Source organism: Dendrobates tinctorius, unplaced genomic scaffold (genome assembly GCF_039654945.1).
Source record: "Dendrobates tinctorius isolate UK_male_01 unplaced genomic scaffold, ASM3965494v1 ptg000006l, whole genome shotgun sequence".
NCBI lineage: Eukaryota > Metazoa > Chordata > Amphibia > Anura > Dendrobatidae > Dendrobates > Dendrobates tinctorius.
Genome location: NW_027361674.1, coordinates 14,022,105 through 14,046,176, shown reverse-complemented (window position 1 = coordinate 14,046,176; position 24,072 = coordinate 14,022,105). Strand labels below are relative to the sequence as shown.

Here is a 24,072-nt window from a genome sequence, read left to right as displayed (position 1 = left end):
AATCCGACCTCAGTATGATTTCTACAGTCGTCTGACTGCGCCATAAGTAAAAATTTCATTGTAGAGTTTTGCCTGGGCTGTGGAAAAAATGCACCATGGAAATAAGTAGCATACACTCCAAAAAAAAAATATAATAATTTCTGCTGTGGATCATATTCGCAATTTGTGATGTGGACAAGCAGATTAAGCCATGCTGGGCCAATATCTGCCTCTGAACCCATCCCCCTCTTACACATGAGAATAATTTCAGCTGAACTCATTGATATCCATGGGTTTAGCCAGGGGCGTAACTACCGAGGTTGCAGGGGTGCAGCTGTGACGGGGTCTGGAGTGCTAAGGGGCCTGCCCAGCCAGCGGCATATCTAGGGGGTGGCAGCCAGGGCATGTGCCGCGGGCGCAGCCGGCAATGGGGCGCAGTCAGGCCACCTAATGCGGCGGTCCGCAGTGTCTCCCCCTGCGGCTGCATTCTGCCGCTCCCCGGACTGGGAGTCGGATGTTCTCTGTGCCAGCTGTCAAACTGACAGCCAGCACAGAGAAGTTGCAGCGTGCTGACTCCCAGGTATCAATTGTACTCGTATGTTACAGACGCAAGTACAATTGAAGCTATGACCGCCAGGTCAGAGCGACGCCAGCAGTGTGATCATGTCATGTGATCATGCTGCTGACGTCTCTGGCCGGCGCTGCAGAGAGGCATATGGGTGGTAAGTGCTCCAGTGGAGCGGAAGACACTGAAGATTAAGTTCATGGGGGGATTTAATGTGTGGATGGAGATTTGGGGGGGCTTTGGAGTGGGAATGGGGGGATTTATTATGTGTGTGTAGAGATTTGGAGGGGATGGGAGGATCTTAATGTGGGTGGGAAGATTTGGAGGGGGATGGGGGGATTTATTGTGTGTGGGGAGATTTGGAGGGGGATGGGGGATTTAATGTGTGTGGGGAAATTTGGAGTGGGGATGGGGGATTTAATGTGTGGGGGGGGTTTGAGGGGGATGGGGGATTTAATGTGTGTGGGGAGATTTGGAGTGGGGATGGGGGATTTTATTGTGTGGGGGGGATTTGAGGGCACAAAATGAAAAGCAAAGAGGGAGATGCAGGGCATGTATGAGGAAACAGTAAAGTGCGAATGGGGGGATTTATGTGTATGTGGAGATTTGGAGGGGGATGGAGGTGCTTAGTGTGGGTGGGAACATTTGGAGGGGGATGGGGTGTTTAATGTGTGGGGGAGATTTGGAGTGGGGATGGGGGATTTAATGTGTGTGGGGAGATTTAGAGTGGGGATGGGGGATTTAATGTGGGGGGGATTTGAGGACACAAAATGAGAAGCAAAGGGGGAGATGCAGGGCATGTATGAGGAAACAGTACAGGGGAATGGGGGCATGTATGAGGAAACAGTAGAGGAGAATGGGGGGCATGTATGATGAAACAGTATGGGGGAATGGGGGGCATATACGAGGAAACAGTATGGGGGAATGGATGGCATGTGTAAGGCAGTGACAGGAACCCCCCACCCGTCTGCTCTCCTCTCTCCTATGTGCACTGTCCTGTTTCTGATGTGTGCATATACTGTATTGTTTATGTCTAGTGTGCTAATGTAATATTTGTTATGTATTCCTATGCTGTTCGCAATGTGTGAATCCCCAATGTACCGTCATATGTTGTACCTGTTTACTATATACTGTATTGTGTATTGTGGGGAGTTCCCCTTTAATTACTACTGTTAAGCTAGGGACAGTTAGGGGTTAAGTTAGGGGCTGGGCCAGTAGCAGGCACCTTAGCCCTAAGCAAATGTGTAGTAGCAGCCGGGGCATTGCCAGACTCCCAGTGGGGAGAAGATCTGCTGCCCCGGACTCAAGAGGACTTAAGGACCACAACACGGGCCCCAGGACCTCAGAAGGGAAGGGCTCCAGCTGAAGGGACTATAAGCATCCAGATTCCAGCGAGTGGATTACTGCGTAACTTCAACTACTATGGCTGTTGTGGGTACGGCCGTGGATAGTGTCAGGGAGAGAACAGGAAGTCAGTGTTGTATTCTTTTCTTCTTCATCAATGTTTATTAAAAGTTATTCCCTGTTGGACTGCAGCTTTGTTCTTGGACTTTACTTGCCTGGAGTAATGTGGCCGGAGGGTAACACGTTGAAAGAAGCTGTGTCAGTCCTATTTATGTACAACTGCCAGGGGTGCTCGCTGACCGTTTGCTCAGTGGACTTTGTCTGTGGACTATGCCTTTACTCATAACTCGGCCATAACTACCCCCCCATGCCTCCTTGTTACAAATGTACGAGGAAACAGTATGGGGTATGTATGAGGAAACAGTACTGGGAAATGGGGGGCATGTATGAGGAAACAGTATGGGGGAATGTGGGGCATGTATTAGGAAACAGTATGGGGGGGATGGGTGCCGACACAGTATGGTGAGTGGGGATGGGTGCAGACAGTATGGGGAGCAAACGGGGAATGTATGCGGACACTGTATTAGTAGCGATATGAAAAATGTATGTCGACAGAGTACGGAGAGTGAGGGTGATAGAATGTGTGCAGACACAGTGGAGGTATGTGTGAGGGGCTTGTGTGATCAGGCAGTATAGAAAGTGAAGGGGTAAATATATGAGGAGACAGTATGGTGAAGAGGGGGGCATGTGAGAAGAGACAGTATAAGGAGGGAGGGGAATAGTGTGAGGAGACAGTAAGTGAGAGAGTAGGCAAAGAATAGAAACTGAATAGTGGGGGTGTAGCATGGGGAGACAGTGTAAGGGTACAGCCAGGAGGGGACATTATACCTAGGAGGGGGACTGTGATGACAGAGTACAGTATAGAAACTGGGCCCTATAGGGAGGACACAGTGTGAGAGGACAGTGTGTAGAGGGGGCCAGTATGGAAAGGAGAGGTCAGTGTAAAGAGCATGTACCATAAAAGGGACAGTGTAGGGGTCATATTTTGTGCAGACAGTACTGTGAGGGGCAATTTTTTATTCAGGAGTATTATAATGACACTACTATCTTTAATGGCATCATGTGGAGATTTTCTGCAAAAGAGCGGTGAAGATGGAAGTCTGCAGAGACGAGATGTGGATGAGAAAACTCATCGTTGGGAGATGAAGGAAAGAAGTAGAACGATTCCAGAGACAATGACATCTATAAGGTACCTGGATGTAAATATTATTTGTGATACTGACTAATTCTCATGTTTTTATTTATGTTAGGAGCATTAAAGGGGTTGTCCAGGTTTATGATGCGTTTGCAGTCATTCTAAGTGACTGCAGACTTCTGAATTCTCACAGTGCTCACTGAACGCTGTCAGGATTCTCTCGTGCCGGTAATTTACATACATGCGGTCACATGCTGACTAGACATGTATGGCCTCACTCAGTGAAAATGAATTGAGCGAGGCCGGGCACGTCTAATCAGAATGTGGCCAGAAGTATATAAATCACATACTTGTGCTGACATGACTGTCCATCGAAAGTGAGAATCCTAAAAGTGTGCAGTGCATTTGTTGTGAGAATTAAGAAGCTGCAATGTCAGGATTCAGCTCTGCAGGTTCCAATAGTCATCACATGGACACTTCACTCATATGCGATTTTCATTCTTATGGTCCTGTGACAACGAGCTTCTCTTCTCAGTTTTTCACTGATCATTGAGAGCATTAGGGAGAGCAGCTCGTCAGTACATGACTAAGTGTGCAAATCACATGTGTGCTTGGGGGGGATGGCGCCAAGCTGAATTCTTGCCCAAGGTGCTAGAAAACCTAGATACATCTCTGCACCCAGCTCTGGGCGTTCATGTCCTCCCTCGCTCCAATTCTAAGCGCACTCCCGGTGTTTGAAATCTGTGTGCGGTTTCTTCCTGCTATGACATGCGTCCGCGTCATTTCCGGCCCTGTGCATTGTTTGGGAGTATTGGGTGTACTCGCCAGATTCAGAATGTGCAGTGCGCATGCTCCGGAGCCGCCCAGTACACCCAATACACCCCCACACTGCACAGGATTGGAAATGATGCGCTGCAGTGTCATACCAGGTGCAAACAGCACACAGATTTCAAACTTCGGGAGTGCGCTTGGAATTGGAGCAAGGGAGGAAATGAACACCCAGAGTGTCTGCACTTCCGAAGACATCACCATAATTAGCATAGGAACATGTGAGTTATAAAATCATTTTTCTCAGCGATTACAAGACAGTATTAGGTCAGACTATACAACATTGCAACAAAACTATTGTGTGCGAAACGAATAGGGAAAATTTAAATTTGGGTGGAAAATATTTTGGCATGGGGGGTCCCCATTTGAAAGTTCTCACCGGGCCCCATAACTTTGTAGTTACGCCACTGGGTTTAGCTGACTCTATGATGTATATGGCAGCCCTGATGTTGTATTGCCGATTGTACTGTATCCCAGAGGTAAGCCACTGACAGATATAGAGAACACAAGAGCAATTTGGCCAAACAAGTGCTCTTGTGTATGGGACAGCCGGGTGAGATGGCTGACAGACGGCCAACAGCTATTTAATGTGTTGTTAAAAGCGGCCTTGAGAGTCAAAAGATGAAGACCTCTCTGATGGGTAAAGTTGTTCAAAAATTGGGGTAGTTATATAGGCATTGATGCCTGGAAGCGAAGCCCGAATTTACAATCATTGCCTCAACCCAGCCCCCCATACCCATTAGAGAAATGTCAGCCGAACCCAATGACATCAATGGCTTTTGGGTCTATGGGAGCCCCAGAAAATTTGAAATATCGATCCAGCATCTCCAATTTTGGAGTGGCGGTTGTATTGTCTCCGGAGATAAACAGATGTCCAAGAAGTCTGGAGACGGCATCTAATGTGTCGCGACACAGACAGCATGTTGTGACTGACAGCCTTGAGGAAGACACTGTGATGGGTAAAGTTCCTCCTAATTGGGGGGTAGTTATATTGGCATTGATGGCTGGAAGCGAAGCGGTTAATAAGATCTGATTCTTCTTTCCTGCTGTGCTTGTTGGTGTAGTAGTTTGATTACAGCACTGTAGTGACATCATCTAAGTCTCTCCAGCCAGGAGGAGAAGGAGGAAGTTTCGCTCCAGAGTCTGCAGTGGGACCTCTAGTGTTATTGTAACTCACAGCGCTGGCAAAGTTCCTGTACAGTTCAAACACACACAGAGCTCCCATTGTTCCTCACTGTTCTCCAGCCCATTGATCCTAATATGGAATTCGGCAGGAAACTCATGATTTCCTGACACCGAGTAAGCCCAAAAAGAAAGATTCTGAAAAAAAAATCTCCATCCTCCAGCCCTCCCTTCCATATTAGATACTGGAAACAGTGGAGGCTGGGAGAGGATTAGCAGCAAGCTCTGATTTCTGTGGTCAGCCTACTGGAGGGACAAGTGACGTCCACACGCCTAATTCCCCCTCCTGTGATGCACAAACACTGAGCTGTGTGTGTCAGGATGAGGGAAAGTCAGGGAAGTCTGTGAATTGTAGCAATGAGTAGCATAAACACTTGCATGCAAAATACCGAGCCTACAAGTATGATCATTGGAAGACATTGGAGCAGAATGTTGGGTGCATTATGAGTTCAAGCCTCTTGGGAGAAACTAAGAAAAAAAGATTTTGGATCAAAGAATTGTTTCTATTTTGCTCTGAAAGGAGTTTCGCAGCATCCGGACATGGATAAAAGAGCCGAAAATGACAGCAGTGGGAAGAGGATGCTGAAGTGTGTGGTGGTTGGCGATGGTGCGGTTGGAAAAACTTGTCTGGTGATGAGTTATGCCAATGATGCGTTCCCTGAGCAGTATGTGCCAACGGTGTTTGACCACTATGCAGGTAAGGGAGCGCGCTCTTATCCTTCGTAATCATCTCCTTCTCTTCGACATGAGATAATTTAAGAGAATGTGGGTATCTTACCTGCTCAATAATCATATTTGTAAACTTTATGGCCAATTTTCATTGCATGGCGCAGATCATCGTGTTTTTTTAATAACTCATTTGGCAACATGCCCATTTGCCCTACTGGTATGAATGACTATTATGCCTCATGACTGGAAGGGGTCAGTTCATGAAAAGGTTATCATCCATCCATATGATTACTGAGAATCTTGGATCAATCACTGGAAGTCCAAATTCAGAGAAGTTTGAATGGAGTTGTAGTCACACAGTTGATTTTGCCACTCCATTCAATGCTTTCCAAAAAGAGAAACTCGGGTCTCCTGATCTAGTGATTCTGAAAGCCCTCACTGATCCTATACTGTATTTGTCCTACAACTTGTGGATAGGTGATTGAAAGTTTCTTGTAGGATTTCTCAGGATCAATATTGCCGCCATCACGTAGTTAACTCTAATGGGTGCAGTTACACCTGGACCCAAAGTCTAAGACCATGTTCCCCAGTATTTTAGTCTTTTGAACTCCTAGGCCACTGTTTCCTTCCCCGTCTCCATTCCTTGAGATCCACCAACAGGTCATGTTTTCAGGGTTTCCTTAGTATTGCCCAGGTGATAATTGCATCACCTGCAGAGTTCCACAACCTGGGCAATACTAAGGAAATCCTAAAAACAAGACCTGTTGGTGGATCTCAAGGAATGGAGATGGGGAAGGAAACAGTGGCCTAGGAGTTCAAATGACTAAGACTGTTAAAGACCTGTGATAGTTGGGAGCCCTGTTGGAGATTTTGGACTGGAGCTGCCATTTTACTGTCATAGGTCATCAATGTCTTATCAGTGGGGGTCCAATCAGTGTGACTACTGCCAACCATTTATACCACTTCATCCCTTGTCATCTTCTCTTGGCTACTTTTATTTAAACAATTTAAGAAAAAAAAGTAAATGGATCAAGTTAATAGACGTGGTGCGGTGGTGGTCTTGTGAAGATGTCAGGGGGTTTTTTTATCTGACATCATCAGTGGTCTCTCACCAAAGGATAATTGCATCAATACCTTAAAGACCAACCTTTTAATCTGTCCACACGCTACAGATTTCAAATACCATAGTTATTCAGGCAGTTTTCAGATATCTCTTACATATGGTCTGCTTTATTCCTTCTTAAAGGGAATCTGTCAGCTAGTTTTTGCTATGTAGTCTGAGAACAGCGCTATAAAGTAGCAGAGACCCTGATTCCGTAATGTCTCACTTACTGTGCTGTGTGTTGCTATTTCAATTGAATCAGTATTTTATCAGCAGGAGATTATCACTACAGGACTAGGTGTCTTGTGCTTCCTGGTCCACCCCCACCCCTGATTGGCAGCTTGCTGACAGTGTTCACAGGAAGCAGCCAATCAGTGGTGCGGGTGGGGTTACATACAGCTCAGCATTCCCAGCCCTGCTAGATCTGCAGCAGTGAAAATAGTGATTGTATCAAAACGAGAGCATGCAGACCAGCAAGTGACACATTGCTGGAATCAGGCTATCTGCCACTACGTCATACTGCTCTCAAACATAACTATACCTGCTGACAGATTTCATTTAATACAATATATTCTTTGTTACATACATTTTGTAATGGAATGTGATGTTTTACTAAAGCTCTGACCACGTGATACGAGTTCTACCCTTGTGTTGTTGGACATGGAAGCTTTTGACAATGTGTAGCAATCTCATGTCATCCCTGGTGCCGCTAGTATCAAGGAACCACATGCAGGAGGTTAGAGAACATCAACTCACACCGACCAATCAACAATATTAGGTGCCTGCTGATTCTTTCTTCTCTTACCCATATGTTTCTTCTAGTATACGGCCAATGCAAAATATTTTGGAAAATAAAATGGGTCTTTGATTTTTTTTTTATTCATATTGATTAGACTAGAGCAACTTTTTATAAGACCACTGGCAATTGTGCAGCCTCACAGGACCTCTGCAAAAGGTGTTCAGTATAGATCCATTCTGGTTAGATGAACACTGCTCAAGTTACAGCTTGTAATTATAAACCAGAGCAGCGATCACAGTTCTGCAGGTTTCAGAGCTGAAATCTCCCAGCATTCCTTACTAGTGCAAAGTCTGTAAACAGATTGCACAAGTTATTCTTCTGTATTCATCCATTCAGTGCAGTGCCCAGGAAATGCTTGGCCCAATTTTATATGGAGAGCACATTGCTACATACGCCCCCTCAAGGCTGAAGGCTTATGGCATCTTAGTAGCCACAGAATAGTGCTTTACATTAGTATTAAGAGTTTAAATGGGTTATCTCAAGTGTGAAAGTTATCCACTATCAATGGGATAGAGAATAACTTTCTGATCAGCCCCAGCAGTTGGTCCCCCAGTGATTGCGAGAACTGAGACTCCGTGAATGGAGTGAATGCTGATCACTTGTACTGCGGCTCCATTCATTCTTAGAGGATTGCCAAAGACTAGACAAGTGCAATCTCTGGTGTTCCCGCTAAAGGGCATGTCACACTAAGAGATATCGCTAGCAATATCGCTGTAACTAGTGACGTTATAGCGATATTGCTAGCGATATCTCTGTGTGTGATACTTACCTACGACCGGCTCCCCCGCTGGTTATCGCTGATCGCGCGAGAACGTCCTGGACCGTTTCTCGTTGTCAGCTTCCTGTGGCGCTTCCTGCTGTGAGGACGAGCGACGCGTGGAGCCGGGCGGGAGGACGCAGGATCGCCTGGTGTGACAGGTAAGTAGCGACCCCCGTCCCCAGCGATGTCGCTGGTGAGATCTGCCTGTGTGGCAGCTCACTAGCGACCACTTAGCGATGTACCAGCGATCCTGACCGCGTCATATCGCTGGTCGGGATCACTGGTACATCGCTAAGTGTGACAGTACCTTAAGAGATAATGGAGTGACCACCGCTCCACTCATATCTTGGGATTGATTGGGTTCCAGCAGTCAGATTCCCAGCGATCGGGAAGTTATCACCAATCCAGCGGATACGGGATAATTTGAAAACTGGAGAATACTCCTTTAGTCAATCGTCAATAGAAAATTAATTTTTCTGGATCCTTTAGGTTACACGGGTTTAGCTGTGAGAGTCTTAGCATCATTGACCCGAGGGACCTGTCTTAATCAGCCATATTACTCCTTCTTCCTTCCTATCTAGTTGTTTCCCTTAAAACATAATTAACTTTTTCCATCATATAGGGCAGTGTTCCCCAACTCCAGGCCTCAAGAGCCATCAACGGTTCATGTTTTCAGGATTTCCTTAGTATGGCCTAATTGCTGTACCTGCACAGGCAATAATTCCATCACCTGGGCCATACTAAGGAAAATCCTGAAAGCAAGAACCGTTGGTGGCTCTTGAGGCCTGGAGTTGGGGAACACTGATATAGGGGGAAGTGAAATGTGTTACCAAGATCACTGGATCATCTCTAGAGACTTACCTTTTCAATAATATCACCATGCCTGTCTCTTGTACTGGCTTGTAGTCCTCTTATAAAGACTCCTGCACACAGCCATATTAGGCCGGGGTCACACTAACCGACACAAAATACGGTCAGTATTTTACATGCGTAATACGGATGAAAGACCCCTAAATAGTGCTCCGTATGTCATCCGTAAGCAAGGTGTGGTCGCGTATTTTGCGCATGTCAGCATCCGTATGTAATCCGTATGGAATCCGTATGGCGAGATTTTCTTGCCGCCTTGCAAAATGGACATATAATGGAGCCCTATGACAGGGTTTATAACAGAAATGAAATAATAGATATAGACACATAGAATGTATATATATATATATATATATATATATATACTGTATATATATATATATATATACACATACACACACACACACACACACACACACACACACACACACACGTCATTGAGATAAATATATATATATGTATATATATTTATATTTCACAGAGTTCTTCATAGCAGAATAGCCGCTAATTAAATTGCCGACTTCTGTCAAATCATTCCCCAACCCGACATGAAGTGACACATGGTTTACATTCAGTAAAGCATTTCATTTCATGTTTTTTAATATGTCCCTGACTAATAATTAGATGAGCGTTTGTGTGCAAAATTTGGGAGTTGTAGTTGTTATTTTAAGGGGTTAATTCATTGTTAAAAAATGCGTGGGCTTCCCATTGCCCTGTAGCGGTGGCGAATGGGTTAATATAACAAAGGGTTAATGTCACCTTACAATCGAATGGTGACATTAACCCTTTGTTAGATTAACCCATTCGCCATCGCTACAGGGCAATGGGAAGCCCACACATTTTTTAACAACGAATTAACCCCTTAAAATAACAACTACAACTCCCAAATTTTGCACACAAACGCTCATCTAATTATTAGTCAGGGACATATTAAAAAACATGAAATGAAATGCTTTACTGAATGTAAACCATGTGTCATTTCATGTCGGGTTGGGGAATGATTTGATAGAAGCCGGCAATTTAATTAGCGGCTATTCTGCTATGAAGAACTCTGTGAAATATAAATACATATATATGTTTGTCACAATGACATGTATATATATATATATATATATATATATATATATATATATATATATATATATATATATATATATATGTATTCTATGTGTATATATCTATTCTTTCGCTTCTTTATTAAACCTGTCACTGTGAGTTTACTGTATAGCGCACTGAATTGCCGGCTTTTCTAAAAGACACCGGGTGCGTATTTCTCGCAAGTCACATGTGTGGTCCGTGTGTAATGCGTATTTTTAGCGCACCCATAGACTTTCATTGGCGTATTACGCTGACAATCGCAGCATGCTGCGATTGGCACGGACCGTAGAATACGCCCGAGAAATATACGGCTGTTGGGAGCAAACCCATAGAGAATAATTTGTCCGTGTGTAATGCGTGCTTTTAACGCCTTTCACTCGTCCGTATTCCTCGCCAGTGTGACCCCGGCCTTACAGCTCTTTACAAGCTTTAAAGAAAACCTGTCACTTGCTATAAAAAATTTAATTTTTTTTTTTACCCAGTATAAATGCCGCTGTTCCCCTGAATCTTGTCTTTCTTTTGTTCCTGCCCCGCTCCGTTCCTGAGATATTTTCCTTTCTTACTTATACGGAACTCTAGTCTTTTTAACCAAGGGGGCGTGGTCATCAACTCTCTCTGCGGGCATCTTCTTCCACACTCACTCCCCCTTGGCAAACAAGAATAAAATTTCATACAAAGAGGAAAGAGCCATATCTCAGGAATGGAGAGGTGCAGGAACAAAAGAAAAACAGCCCTGGATTCAGGGGAACAGCGGTAATTACACCAGGTAAATAAAAATGTAATATTTATAGCACTTAACATGTTCTTTTCGAGTCCATTTGACCACAGTGAACATGCCTATTTCTCTAATTTTCATCTGTATATACTCTCCTAGAGTCATGAAAATTTTATTTAAAACCATGTAGAATACACACACACGCACACTACTTTATGGAGTGCCATATGGACTGCAGATGCCCCAGGCTCCCTTCCGATGGCTAAACCATATGATCCAATATGAAGCAGTATATGTAATTATTAGTAACTGGTTTGGATTCATTTTTAGGACTTTGGTCTACTTTGGAAAGCCTATTTCTACTAAAGTTCCCTTTCTTTGATGCTGAATTTTTCAAAATCATTTTTGTCATGAATTGTGGTGCCTTAAAACATGTTTTCCGTTACTATGGTATATTTGTCTCTCCTTTATCTCATTGAGTTGTTCCAAGCAAAAGGACTCCATCGATAAGGAAAAAAGAGGGATCAGAGAGGTCAGTGCCACTGACACCTACTGAAGCCATCATCTTATTAATCTTTTGCTTTAGACAATTTCTTGACCCAACAAAGACAATCCTCTGAAGGACAAGTCTAATCCTGGAACTCGAGGAACTGTAAGCTGGTGGGTAACGGAGTGACTAAATAACCATCTCCTCAGCTTCTATAATGGGTGACTACAGTTGGTCACAGCTCTGGATAAGTGTTAATACAGTAAGTGAAATATTGGAGAAACCAAGAGAGAACATCAAGACTTATTCTTTGGGATAGAAACATACCATAATTTATGCATGGTCTTTTGTTGGCTACTTTGGGTCTGAGATTTTGGTCTTCAGGACAATGAATAAGTTGTTGTAGAAAATATATTTTCTGAATGACGGCCATTCAAAACTGTGTAACATTTTTTTTTTTTCTTGGGTTGACCCGTTACACCCGTGTAATGAAATGTAATGGGCAGCGTGGGTGAGAGCACCGTCATGGTGGTAATCGCTGTATAATGTATTCATGCTGCGAATATTTGTTTTCTGTTGACTTCTCCCGAAAGTTGAACTTTTTCCTCCTACGCTGAAGTAAGATATGGCAGTGGTACAGAATCTGCAATGTATATTATTTGTCATATATATAGAGAAGTACTGTACACAAGGGTCCTGTATATGTTCTCAAAGAGTGAGAGTAGGGTGCTGGAAACTTTTAGTGTTTACAGGCCTTTTCCTATATTGATAATGCCATCAATAATCGTATCCCTCTGATCAAACCCAATAAGTGTGTAAATAGAAATGTGGACGATCAGCTTCCATCCAGCTATTGGCCACTGCGTATACTATGACGCCATACTGTTCTGCGGCGTGCCACCTATTTTACATAGAGACACTTGGATGAGTATTTACTGGGTGATAATATGGCATGGTGATGCGATTTATATGGACCCTCAAGGAGGTTTTCCAGTTTAAGAAACCGCTCTGTCCCTCTTCTACAGTTTGTTTTAAAAAAAAAAAAGCCTTACTCACCCTCCCCAGGTCCTGCACTGAGTTTACTCCTCTGCTGCTCATGTCTGTTTTCATCATCGCTTGCTTTTCATGCATGACTGCAATCTATGATTTTCACGAATGACACGTCAAAGCATCAGATCAGAATCGGTAATGCAAGTCTACGTGTGCAAGAAAAAAAGCAGACGGCACTTGAAGTGTGGTGCGATTTTCGCGGACTGTCACATAGGAGAAGGTGGAAAAAAAATTGCTGACACTCAGACCAGCTCTGATCAAAACCTGGTCAAAATAATCAGTCTGTTTTTCTTGTACGTGAGAGAAATGGCTGTCTGAATGAGCATATTTAGTTTATAAAAAAAATTGTAGCCGGAGGAGAAGGGTTGTCTAAAAGTGGAAAACCAGAAATCCACACCTAAACCCCAGTATTCCTCTTGACCACGTCATAATGAATCATGCTCTATCCGGATACTGCACTATTGGTCAAAAGGGACACATGAAGCAAAAATGGATAAAAATCAGTCACAGCGCACTGATGGAAAAGGTCCATTTTTTTAAGAAGAAAAAAAAATTGTCAGTGTATCCTAAAAACATTATTTGCATCAATGAAGGTTTTCGTGTGGATCCGCTGACCGGTCAGGCTTGGATTTGCGAGTATTACCGCATATATAATAATATATTGACGTGAAAATGCTCCTGAATTAATGTTAAATTATCCTAAAAGAGGCGACCACCATTCTGAATGTTCGTACCGTGACAACCTTAATAAGCGGACTCGTTTCCCATTACGGAAAGTGAAGCTATTTAGTGGTCAAACCTCAAATTTTTGTGGTTCTTAAAGCCTGGTGTTGTCACCTAAACTAATTACTCATGGTATTAGGACTGTCTTTCTTTCTCCAGTTGGGAAAGTTTACAGAAACTTGAAAATCGTTTTTTAATTTGAGTTATGTTACAGCCCGATTTGGCGTTCGGGCTGTTAAAAATATCTTACTGTGACTAAAGGTAGTCAGCTGTAATAATGCGGCCTTATGTTGGCCATAGCCAACTCTGCTCCATGGAGGAAAAGAACGTTTGTAGGCCAAGAGGATGGCACCATGATGTCCATATAAACGCCAACACGTAATAGAACTCACTATATCCATACAATTGTGCATATCTATATGGCTGTATGGCTATGTAACGTAGTTTTCTTGAAATACTCGTTGGGCTGAAGAAAATCCTGCAATAATTAATGGTTTTTTCGAGGACTGCTATTATTAGTGGAGTGCCATTAAGACCCCCATATACACTGGACTAATGTGGGCCAAACCACTCCAATATCAAAGGGGTTGGGACAACAGTCTAATGCGTATGTGGGCACTGGTTGACTGATGGTCGAGACATATTGATTGGGCATATTCAGACTGCTGATGGCATTGTTCTCCTGAAGGTAAGCTGCGACCATATGTAATGAGGAAGACCGGACCGCGGGTACCTGCACCGAGCCGGGTCCGGAACCATTGAGGCTTGTTGCCTGGGGAAAGAAATGAAGAGCTGGACCGACCTCTTGACCCAGGTAGGAGGAGCACCTTAAAAAGCAAAGCGCGTGCAGCCGCAGGCAGTTTGGCGAGAACAAGTACTGCGTGGCAGGCCTAGCAGTGTGCTCCGTCCCTCGAGCACCAGCGCTGCGACTGTCTGTGCCTGCCGGCTCCCAGTACTACCAGAGTGACTGTGAGAGACCAAGATGACTGTGAGTACTGTGCACGTGCAGAGTAGAGAAGGGCGGGTACCGGACATATACCGGCGGCCTTCCTTGCCAGAGAACATTGACCGATTCACATGGGACTTGGATAAAGCTGCGGCCTTGTTTGCTTCGGCCACACGTGCATATGGACTAGGGGCTCAGCGGAAGGTACCGGAGACAGATTGTTGCCGCCAGAAGACGGATCAACGTTTGAAGGACCCCCTCTGAGGTTATCACCCGGCCGCTGCCGGTTCTACAATCCCCCTGCGGGATCATCTGCTGCAGAGGATCATACAGGACACGATAATTTCTTCAATCGGACAGTTATTGCCTTACATCTGTTATCCCTATTATCCCTCCTTTAACCATTAACCTCCCTGTGAGGAGTGAACACCTTATTATATTAAATTGTTACATTTTGTTAACCCTTACTCTGCCTCCTGTCTGTCACTGCATCTCGCTACCTGCTTACACTTGGCGTAGTCGGCAGGATGCAGTCCACAAGCACCGAGGTAGCAGACCAAGTGACCGTGGGAGTTCCAAGGGCCAGCTTACCGCTGGTGGCCATGCTCAGCAATCTCCCAAAGTTTACAGGGAGCAATTCACTGTTATGGAACTGGTCCAAGCGAGTTAGAGGCAGGCTAAGGATGCACCCCATGACCCCTGCTATGCAGGCAGAGATTGCTGTGATGGCCATAGATGGGGAAGCCAGGTGTTCTGTCATGTTCCGACCCCCATACGAGCAGAATACCTTTACTAAAGTGTTAAAGATCTTGGAGGAGATGCATGAGGATCCCATGGATATCGGTGAATTGTGAATGTGCTTGATTAGCAAAGGGGAGAGTGTGTGACCCAATACATGAACACACTGTAGGAGATCCACGCCACGATCATTAAGCGGGATGATGTGGGTGTGGGGCCCCCTAATGTAATTTTTAGGGACCAACTAATGGCATGTCATAGGGATGCGCTGCTTACTCAAGCCCTGCGGGAGTGCTGAATTGAGTGCGCGAGAGCAAGAGCTAGGGATGGCAGCCTCGGTGAAGAAGGTCCGGAGCAAGGAGGTATCCGCTCTGTCCTCAGCTGAACCAGGTTGAGTGAGAGAAATCCAGAAGGAAATCCAGGACATGCAGGAAGAGTGGTCCGACTTAAGAAGGAAACCCATAGTGATCCCAAGCCCCTCCGGAGGCAGAACCGAACCCGAGCCCCATCAGGAAACGGAACAATCTTGCACAGAGAGACAGACGATTTGTTTTAGGTGCGGAGAAACTAGACATATTGCTCGAGGATGCGCACGGCGAGGGAGACCACTTGCCCGTCGACCGTTAAATTAGTGAGTTCCGTGGCTGGGGGATGCTACCCGGAGCCTGAGCAGCCAAGAAAGAGAGAAGGAAGTCCTGCAAATTTAGTTTCCCTGTGCCCCCTTGTATGGGCTGAAATGGATGGTCGAGCAGTCCGTTGCTTAGTTGATACCTGTTCCCAAGTGACTACCATGCCAGAAACTTATTTCAGACGTCACTTTTCTGGGGCAATGCAGCCTGAATGGGGCCCAATGTTCAAGCTGACAGCGGCCAACCAATTATCCATCCCGGTCACAGGGGTGGTCTGGATGCGAATTACCGTGTGTGGCAAAAATGTGGGCCGAAAAAGAGTAGTGCTGACCGCTGGAGACCCTGGCAATGGCCCTACAGTGACGCTAGGGATGAATGTGCTGAAGGAACTCGGGACCATCCTAGTCAATGAGTCCCAGATGCTTTTCTCAATCGATGTAGCCCTCTCACCCCCCAAAGAAAGGTGTTCCAGCAACTAATACGGGTAGCCCAGGCTCAAGAAACATCGAGAGAAGGAAAAGTCCTGTGAAAAGTGGTCGTTCCAGCCGCTGCCAAGCTCATTTTACCGCCTGGCCAGACTGTGCTCACATTGCCCTTGCAAGCCTGTACACCCCTTGAAGGAGTGAAAGTCCAGATAGAGCACACCCTGTTAGATCAACTGCCTTCAGGACTCTTCGTTGCTCGGACATTAAAACTGGTCGTTTCCTCCTCACTAGTTTCACTTTCCATAGATCACTGTTCAACGTGTGTCTGGGGGAGGAGCAGCTGGGTAGTCCTGCTCTCTGCACTGAGGCTGCTAGAGGGGGAGGATTTGTTACTGTGTGAGGAGGGATAGGCTTCTTCATGTGGTCGGAGAGGGCCTGTTGCTATGGAGGGTGGGGTTGTTGCTACAGATGACATGTTTTTAGTAGAGTAGGAGGAAACGACCAGTTCTCATTTCAATGCCAGAACACACACCCCCTGGACGTTTTTCTTACAAACAAGAGCTGATATCTTAGAAACCCTGAAAACTGGCCACAGAAGGTAAATTACTTATTGTCAGCATTCTGCAGCCCAGATATGCACTGAGATTATGTGAAAAGCCCGGACAACCCCTTTAAGATAGAAAGATCTCACGCTCTCAGCCAAGAGTGAAGTAGCCCAAGTACTGGTTATGCCGGTGGAACTGACACCACCAGAGGCCGTTCAGTTAGCGGTGAAACAAGGAGACCCCTGGACTGTAACCCTCACCATTTCATCAGAGCCTTCATCCAGTATCATGAGAGAAGTACGTCGGATCCTGGAACAGATGCGGACTGAATTGACGGGACTCGTCGCAGCAAGTGCAACAAGTGCAACAAGTGGAAGCTATGCTGGGGCTGTACCAAGATGTCTTTGCCCGTCATGACAATGATTTCGGGTGCACACAGGAAATGCCGCACCAGTTCGGGAACGTTGTCGACAGATCCCGCCGCAAATGTACCAGGAGATGAAAGAAATGTTGGCGCACATGTAGCAAAGTGCGGTCATATGGGAGAGTTAGATCCTGTGGGCAGCCCCTATCATTCTAGTTCAGAAAAAGGGCGGAACCCTGCCTGTACAGTTTGGGACTCTTATCCCTTACCGAGAATTGAGGAGTTGTTTTCGGCCTGAGGAAAAGCTAAGTACTTCTCATCATTAGATCTGGCCAGTGGATATTAACAAGTGCCCAAAGCTAAGCAAAACCAGCCGAAGACAGCGTTCATGCTGCCTATGAGGTTGTTCAAATTAAACCGGATGCCCTTTGGTCTTACCAACACACCTGGATCCTTTCAGCGGCTGATAGAACAGTGTTTGGGAGACTGAACTTTGAATCTAACCTCATTTATCTGGAAGACATCATTGCCTATGCAGGCACTTTTGAGGAACATCTCCGATGGCTGGAGCAGGTGTTGAGTCGGCTACAGAAGCACGGCCTGAAAGTGAAGCCTCAGAAGTGCCACCTTTTCCGCCAGCAAATTGAGTACATCGGACATGTTGTGTCTGCTGAGAGAGTAAGACCTGCATGTGAGAAGATAGCGGCAGTACAGGATTGGCCCACTCCAAGAACAGTGAAGAACGTGCGGGCCTTTCTGGGGCTTACTATCAACAGTTTGTGAAAGACTTCACTCACATTGTCACTCCACTGCTGGAGTTGTTGAAAGGAGTGCTGTCTGGTGTGAAGAATCAGACCATCAAGTGGGGGAATAGCCAGGAAGAAGCCTGTCGAGCCCTGAAGATGGCCCTGACTGAGACACCCATACTGGCCTATGTTATGATAGAGTCACCGTAGGAGGCAAAAACAGAAATACAAGCTAAGTCCAGAAAACCAGAGAAGTTGGCAACTATCAGATTGCAGACCCCTGAACCTATCAACACAACTAGCAGTAGCCGTGGGGGGTTCCTACGATGCCCTAGACCCCTCGATCACAGCCGGAGAATTAAATAGGCCTAAAGAAAGAAAGGGGAAATCTAAACTGCCCCAGAGCAGACCCTAAAGCAATAGGCAACCCCCAACATATAATGACGGTGAAGCAAGATGAAAACACTAACACAGAAAGAAAGATAGACTGAGCAAAGCCGGGGCCCAAAACTACCTAGATAGGAAAGGACAGGAAGGCTGCTGTCTGCAATCTGCCAAAACCCTATCAAAGACATAAGCCAACAAGCTGATATGAAAAAGGCCCTGAAGCAGCTAGGCTTCAAAAACTAAATCAGCACTCAGGTATTTTCAGAAGACAGAGCTAAAGGAATTCAGCACACCCCAGCAGGGAATGGCAGAAATACAGAAAAACAAAGCAAAACAAAGTCAAAGCACAAATGCAAAAAGCCGAGCAGCAAACTTAGCTTTAGAGGAGCAGGAATTCAGACTGGTCTCCAAGGATCCCACAGAGAAATCACCCGCAGGGCAGAAGGGCGTCAGCAGCCTTATATCCAGTCAGTAACTCCACTCAGCCAGTCATCATCATCAGCCTCAGGTGTTTGATAATCAGGCTCACTACCTTTCTTTACCAGAAGAGGGAGTTCCTCGGGCCTCCGTAGTGAAGGGGAAAATGAACTCACAACAGTACCTCCCCCTTGAGGAGGCGTCACCGAACCCTCAACCACGCCACCAGGGCGATCAGGGTGAGCCCAATGAAAGGCACGCACCAATCTTTTGGCATGAATATCAGAGGCAGAGACCCAGGAATTATCCTCCTGACCATAACCCTTCCACTTAACCAAATACTGGAGTCTCCGTCTAGCCAGACGGGAATCCAGTACTTTCTCTACCTCATATTCCATGTTACCTTCAACCAATACAGGGTCTGGAGGTGCCACCCCCGGAACAACAGGTTCAACAAACCTCTTCAACAAAGATTTATGGAACACATTATGGATTTTAAATGTGACAGGAAGAGCCAAACGAAAAGAGACCGGATTAATAATCTCCACAATCTTGTAAGGTCCAATAAATCTAGGCTTAAACTTAGGAGAAGCCACCTTCATAGCAATATTTTTTGATGATAACCACACCATATCACCAACCTTAAACTGGGGACCAATGGTCCTATGTCGGTTGGAAAACCGCTGGGCCTTTTCCTGGGAGAGAGATAACTTATCCACCACTTGGTCCCAGATCTGGTGCATTCTCTCCACCACAGTGTCAACACCTGGGCAGGCAGAGGGCTCCACCTGCCCTGAAGAAAATCGAGGATGAAACCCAAAGTTACAAAAAAAAGGTGACATCAAAGTGGCAGAACTAGCTCTATTATTTAAAGCAAATTCGGCCAAGGGCAAAAATGAAACCCAATCATCCTGATCAGCAGAAATAAAACATCTCAAATATGACTCCAAGGTCTGGTTTGTTCTCTCTGTCTGCCCATTGGTCTGAGGGTGAAAAGCAGAGGAGAAGGACAACTGAATTCCCAGCCTGGAACAGAAAGTTCTCCAAAATCTAGACACAAACTGGACTCCTCTGTCAGATACAATGTTCTCAGGAATCCCGTACAAACGAACCACCTGTTGTAAAAACAGGGGCACCAACTCAGAGGAAGACGGCAACTTAGGGAGTGGTACAAGATGAACCATCTTAGAGAACCTATCACAAATCACCCAAATAACACTCATCCTTTGAGAGACAGGCATATCAGAGATGAAATCCATTGAAATATGGGTCCATGGCCTCTTGGGGACAGGCAAAGGCATCAACAACCCACTAGAGCGAGAACACGATTTAGACCGGGAGCACGTCCCACAGGACTGCACAAAATTCCTGACATCACGAGACAAGGAGGGCCACCAAAAAAACCGACTCACCAGATCTCTAGTACCAAAAATACCTGGATGACCAGCCAAAGCAGAGCAATGAACTTCAGACATCACTCTCTTCTTCCACTGGTCAGGAACATACAACTTTCCACTGGGACAACGCTCAGGTTTGTCCTCCTGGAACTCTTCCAGAGCACGTCTCAAATCGGGCGAGATGGCAGAAAGAACTACCCCTTCGCCTAAGATGGTAGCAGGCTTGGTCACCACAGGAGAATCAGCAAAGAAGCTCCTAGAGAGGGCGTCTGCCTTGACATTCTTCGTTCCAGGAAGAAAAGAAACGACAAAATCAAAACGTGTAAAAAACAAGGCCCACCTAGCCTGTCTAGGGTTCGAGCGCTTAGCCGACTCTAGGTAAATCAAATTCTTGTGGTCAGTGAGGACCACGACTTGATGCTTAGCTCCCTTGTGACGGACTCAGCTCCTGCTGAGCCCATTTTTTGAGTGGACCCTCTGGGTCGTGGCACCCACCCACCGAGGGCGAGCTGACCTTGTGAGAATCCACCCCCTATACAGGGAGTGTCAGGGGCAAGACCAAGGGGGTGAGCCACCACGACTGCTGGGACCAGACGGCCGGCTCAGGGGACACTAGACGAGTGTCTGACGACAAGGACGAGCAGGAAGCAAGACGAGACTAGACGTAGGTGCAAGGTATCTTCATTAGAATAACACAAGATCACATACAGGGAAAACAAGCAAAACGTGCAAGGTGCGCGCGTGGGCACGCCAAGGTCCATAACATGGTACGTGCCAGATGGCACGCCTAGGCACAGGTAATGGCATGATGGCATCGGACTCCGGACTGCTGGCAAACCGACAGGGTCCAGGGATCAGGCTGCGGACGTCAGCTCCGGACATCAGGCCGCAGTCATCTGGTTCCGGACCTCTGGCAACGGTCGGCAGGTTCCGGGCATCCGGCAGGCAAACCAGGGTTCAGGCAAGGAGGCACGACAGATATCCAAGCAGGGTGCGTGTTTAGGGAACACGCCAAGGTCCAAGGCTAGGTGCGTGTGTAGGGGACACGCCAGGGTCCAAGGCTAGGTGCGTGTGTAGGGGACACGCCAGGGTTCAAGACTAGGTGCAAGGCAAGGTGCGTGTGTAGGGGACACGCCAGGGTTCAAAGCGAGGTGCGTGTGTAGGGGACACGCCAAGGTTCGCAAACGAGACAGGGTGCGTGTGTAGCCACGCCAAAGCATAGAATAAGACAGTGCGTGTAGAGACACGCCAAGGTACAAGGTATAAGACAGAGTGCGTGTAGAGACACGCCAAGGTTCAAGGTACAAGACAGAGTGCGTGTAGAGACACGCCAAGGTACAAGACAGAGTGCGTGTAGAGACACGCCAAGGTACAAGACAGAGTGCGTGTAGAGACACGCCAAGGCACAAGACAGAGTGCGTGTAGAGACACGCCAGGGTTCAGAGCAGGGCTGCGTGCTAGGAGCTACGCAGGGACGCACACCTCACTGGCCAATGCACACGGCTGTAACGCCAGCACGAGGCACGACTAAGGCACAGGAGGGGGCAAAGGAACCTTCGTGCTAGGAGCCACGCCAGGTTCAGGGCAGGGTGCGTGCTAGGAGCCACGCCAGGGTTCAAGGCAGGGTGCGTGCTAGGAGCCACGCCAGGGTTCAAGGCAGGGTGCGTGCTAGGAGCCACGCCAGGGCACAAGGAAGGGCTGCGTGCTAGGAGCCACGCAGGGGGCACGCCACACTGGCCAGTACACACGGCTGTACACAAACACGTGGCACTTACCACGGCACAGGAGACGGCCAAGGGGAACCCACGCCGGGGTTCAATGCAAGGACAAGGCAGGGAACAAGGCAAGGAACACAAGCAGAAACAGAGCCAGGTCAGAGCGAGGACAGAGTCTAGCAGCGGAGCGTAGGCAGAAGCCCAGAGCCGGGCCAAGGGAAGACCTTGGGACTAGACAAAGAAACGAGCACTAAGGAGAGGAGAAATGGTGCGTGTGCCAGGGAGCACTACAGAGCACCATAGGAGAGAGCGAGGCAGAGCAAGCAAAGACTGAGACCATAGGGAGGAACACAAAGCAAGGAATAGCAAGGCAGAGAACACAGGGAGGACTACAAGTCAAAGCATAGCAAAAGCAAGACATGGCAAAACAGGCGAGGCAGAGAACAAAGGAAGGACTACAAGTCAAAGCATAGCTAAGGCGAGACATAGCAAAACAGACTAAGACAAAGAACAGCAGAAGGACTACAAGGCAAAGCAAGGCAAAGACAAACATGGCACGAGAGACAACACAAGACATGGCACAAGACAAGAGGCGGAATACGAGCACGGAGCGTGTGCAGAGACGCACTACAGAGCAAAGTGCAAGGGCACAGAATAGAGGGAGCAACCCCACAGACCCAAAGCCTTGCAGGGAAGCAACACAATAATCAGGCCCTGAGCATAGGAAGAGGCGGCCTGATATAGGGCATAGCACCTCCTCCTCCAGGTCAGGACCAGGGGAGCACTTCCGGGATTCTAGACATGACGAGATGATAGCAGAACCAGACAGTGCAGGATCTTAGGAAACGTCACATGATCAGGGTTTCAGACATGACGAGATGATCACCGAACCAACCAGTGCAGGATCCTAGGAAGAACACATGATCCGGGATTCTAGACATGACGAGATGATTGCAGAACCAGACAGTGCAGGATCTTAAGAAACATCACATGATCAAGGACTCCAGACATGACGAGAAGATCACAGAAGGCAGAGCAGAAACGCAGGGATCCTGCAGCTCAGACATGAGGTGAGTCTGCACACAGCTCTAGCGAACATGCAGGACAGCAGACAAAACATGCGCATGCACATCGCTCCAGGAGTTCTTGAGACAAACAGACATGGCAGACATGGCGGACGTGACATCCCTCCAACCAATGTCTCCACTCCTCAAATGCCCATTTCATGGCCAACAGTTCCCTATTCCCCACATCATAGTTACGTTCAGATGGAGAGAACTTTCGGGAAAAGAAAGCACAGGGATTCATTTTAGATGTTACAGGATCCTTTTGGGACAAAACAGCTCCTGCACCAATCTCAGAAGCATCCACCTCTACCTGGAATGGAAGTGAGACATCAGGTTGCCGCAAAACCGGGGCGGAGGTGAATCTTCGCTTCAGCTCCTGAAAGGAAGAAACAGCCTCCGGAGACCAATTTAACACATCAGCACCCTTCTTAGTCAAATCAGTCAATGGCTTGGCAATACTAGAAAATTTTGCTATAAATTTCCGATAAAAATTAGCAAAACCCAAAAACTTCTGGAGGGCCTTCAAAGAAGTGGGCTGAACCCAGTCGTAAATGGCCTGTACCTTGGCCGGGTCCATTTCAATAGTTGACGGGGACAAAATAAATCCCATAAAGAAATCCTCTGTACTCCAAAAAGGCATTTAGATCCTTTGACATACAGGGAATTCTCCCTCAAGATCCGGAACACAGTCCGAATATGTTCCACATGAGAATCCCAATCCTTGGAGAAGATCAAAATATCATCCAGATAGATAATCAAAAATTTATCGACAAAATCTCGGAAAATATCGTTCATGAAGCACTGGAAGACAGAAGGGGCATTAGTGAGCCCAAAAGGCATCACCAGGTACTCAAAATGTCCCTCCGGAGTATTAAACGCCGTCTTCCATTCATCCCCATGCTTAATGCGAATAAGATTATACGCCCCCCTGAGGTCAAGCTTGGTAAACCAGCAAGCACCTTTAACTCTGGAGAATAGATCAGAAATCAGGGGTAACGGATACTGATATTTAACAGTAATTTTGTTGAGGGCACGATAATCAATACAAAGTCTTAATGATCCATCCTTTTTGGCTACAAAAAAAAAACCGGCACCTAAGGGTGACGAGGATGGTCTAATATGACCCTTCTCCAACGCCTCCTTAATATAGGATCGCATTGCCTCGTGCTCGGGTACAGATAAATTGAAGAGCCGACCCTTGGGAAATTTACACCCCGGGCTCAGTTCAATTGCACAGTCATAACTCCTATGAGGAGGCAGAGACGCAGACTCATTCTCACTAAATACATCATAAAAGTCCGCCAAATAATCAGGAACATCATGCGACTGAGGA

The 24,072-nt window shown here is 46.5% G+C and overlaps 1 protein-coding gene across 1 annotated transcript in view; it reads left to right on the top strand.

Annotated features, from left to right (window-relative positions):
* The first annotated feature begins 5,242 nt into the window (after nt 1-5,242).
* Nucleotides 5,243-24,072, top strand: part of RHOJ (ras homolog family member J) — a 75,911-nt gene continuing 57,081 nt past the window's right edge. The window contains exon 1 of the mRNA XM_073570932.1: nt 5,243-5,790. Within this exon, the coding sequence (XP_073427033.1) occupies nt 5,634-5,790 (157 nt within the window). The 5' untranslated portion in view covers nt 5,243-5,633. The remainder of the gene's footprint in view (nt 5,791-24,072) is intronic.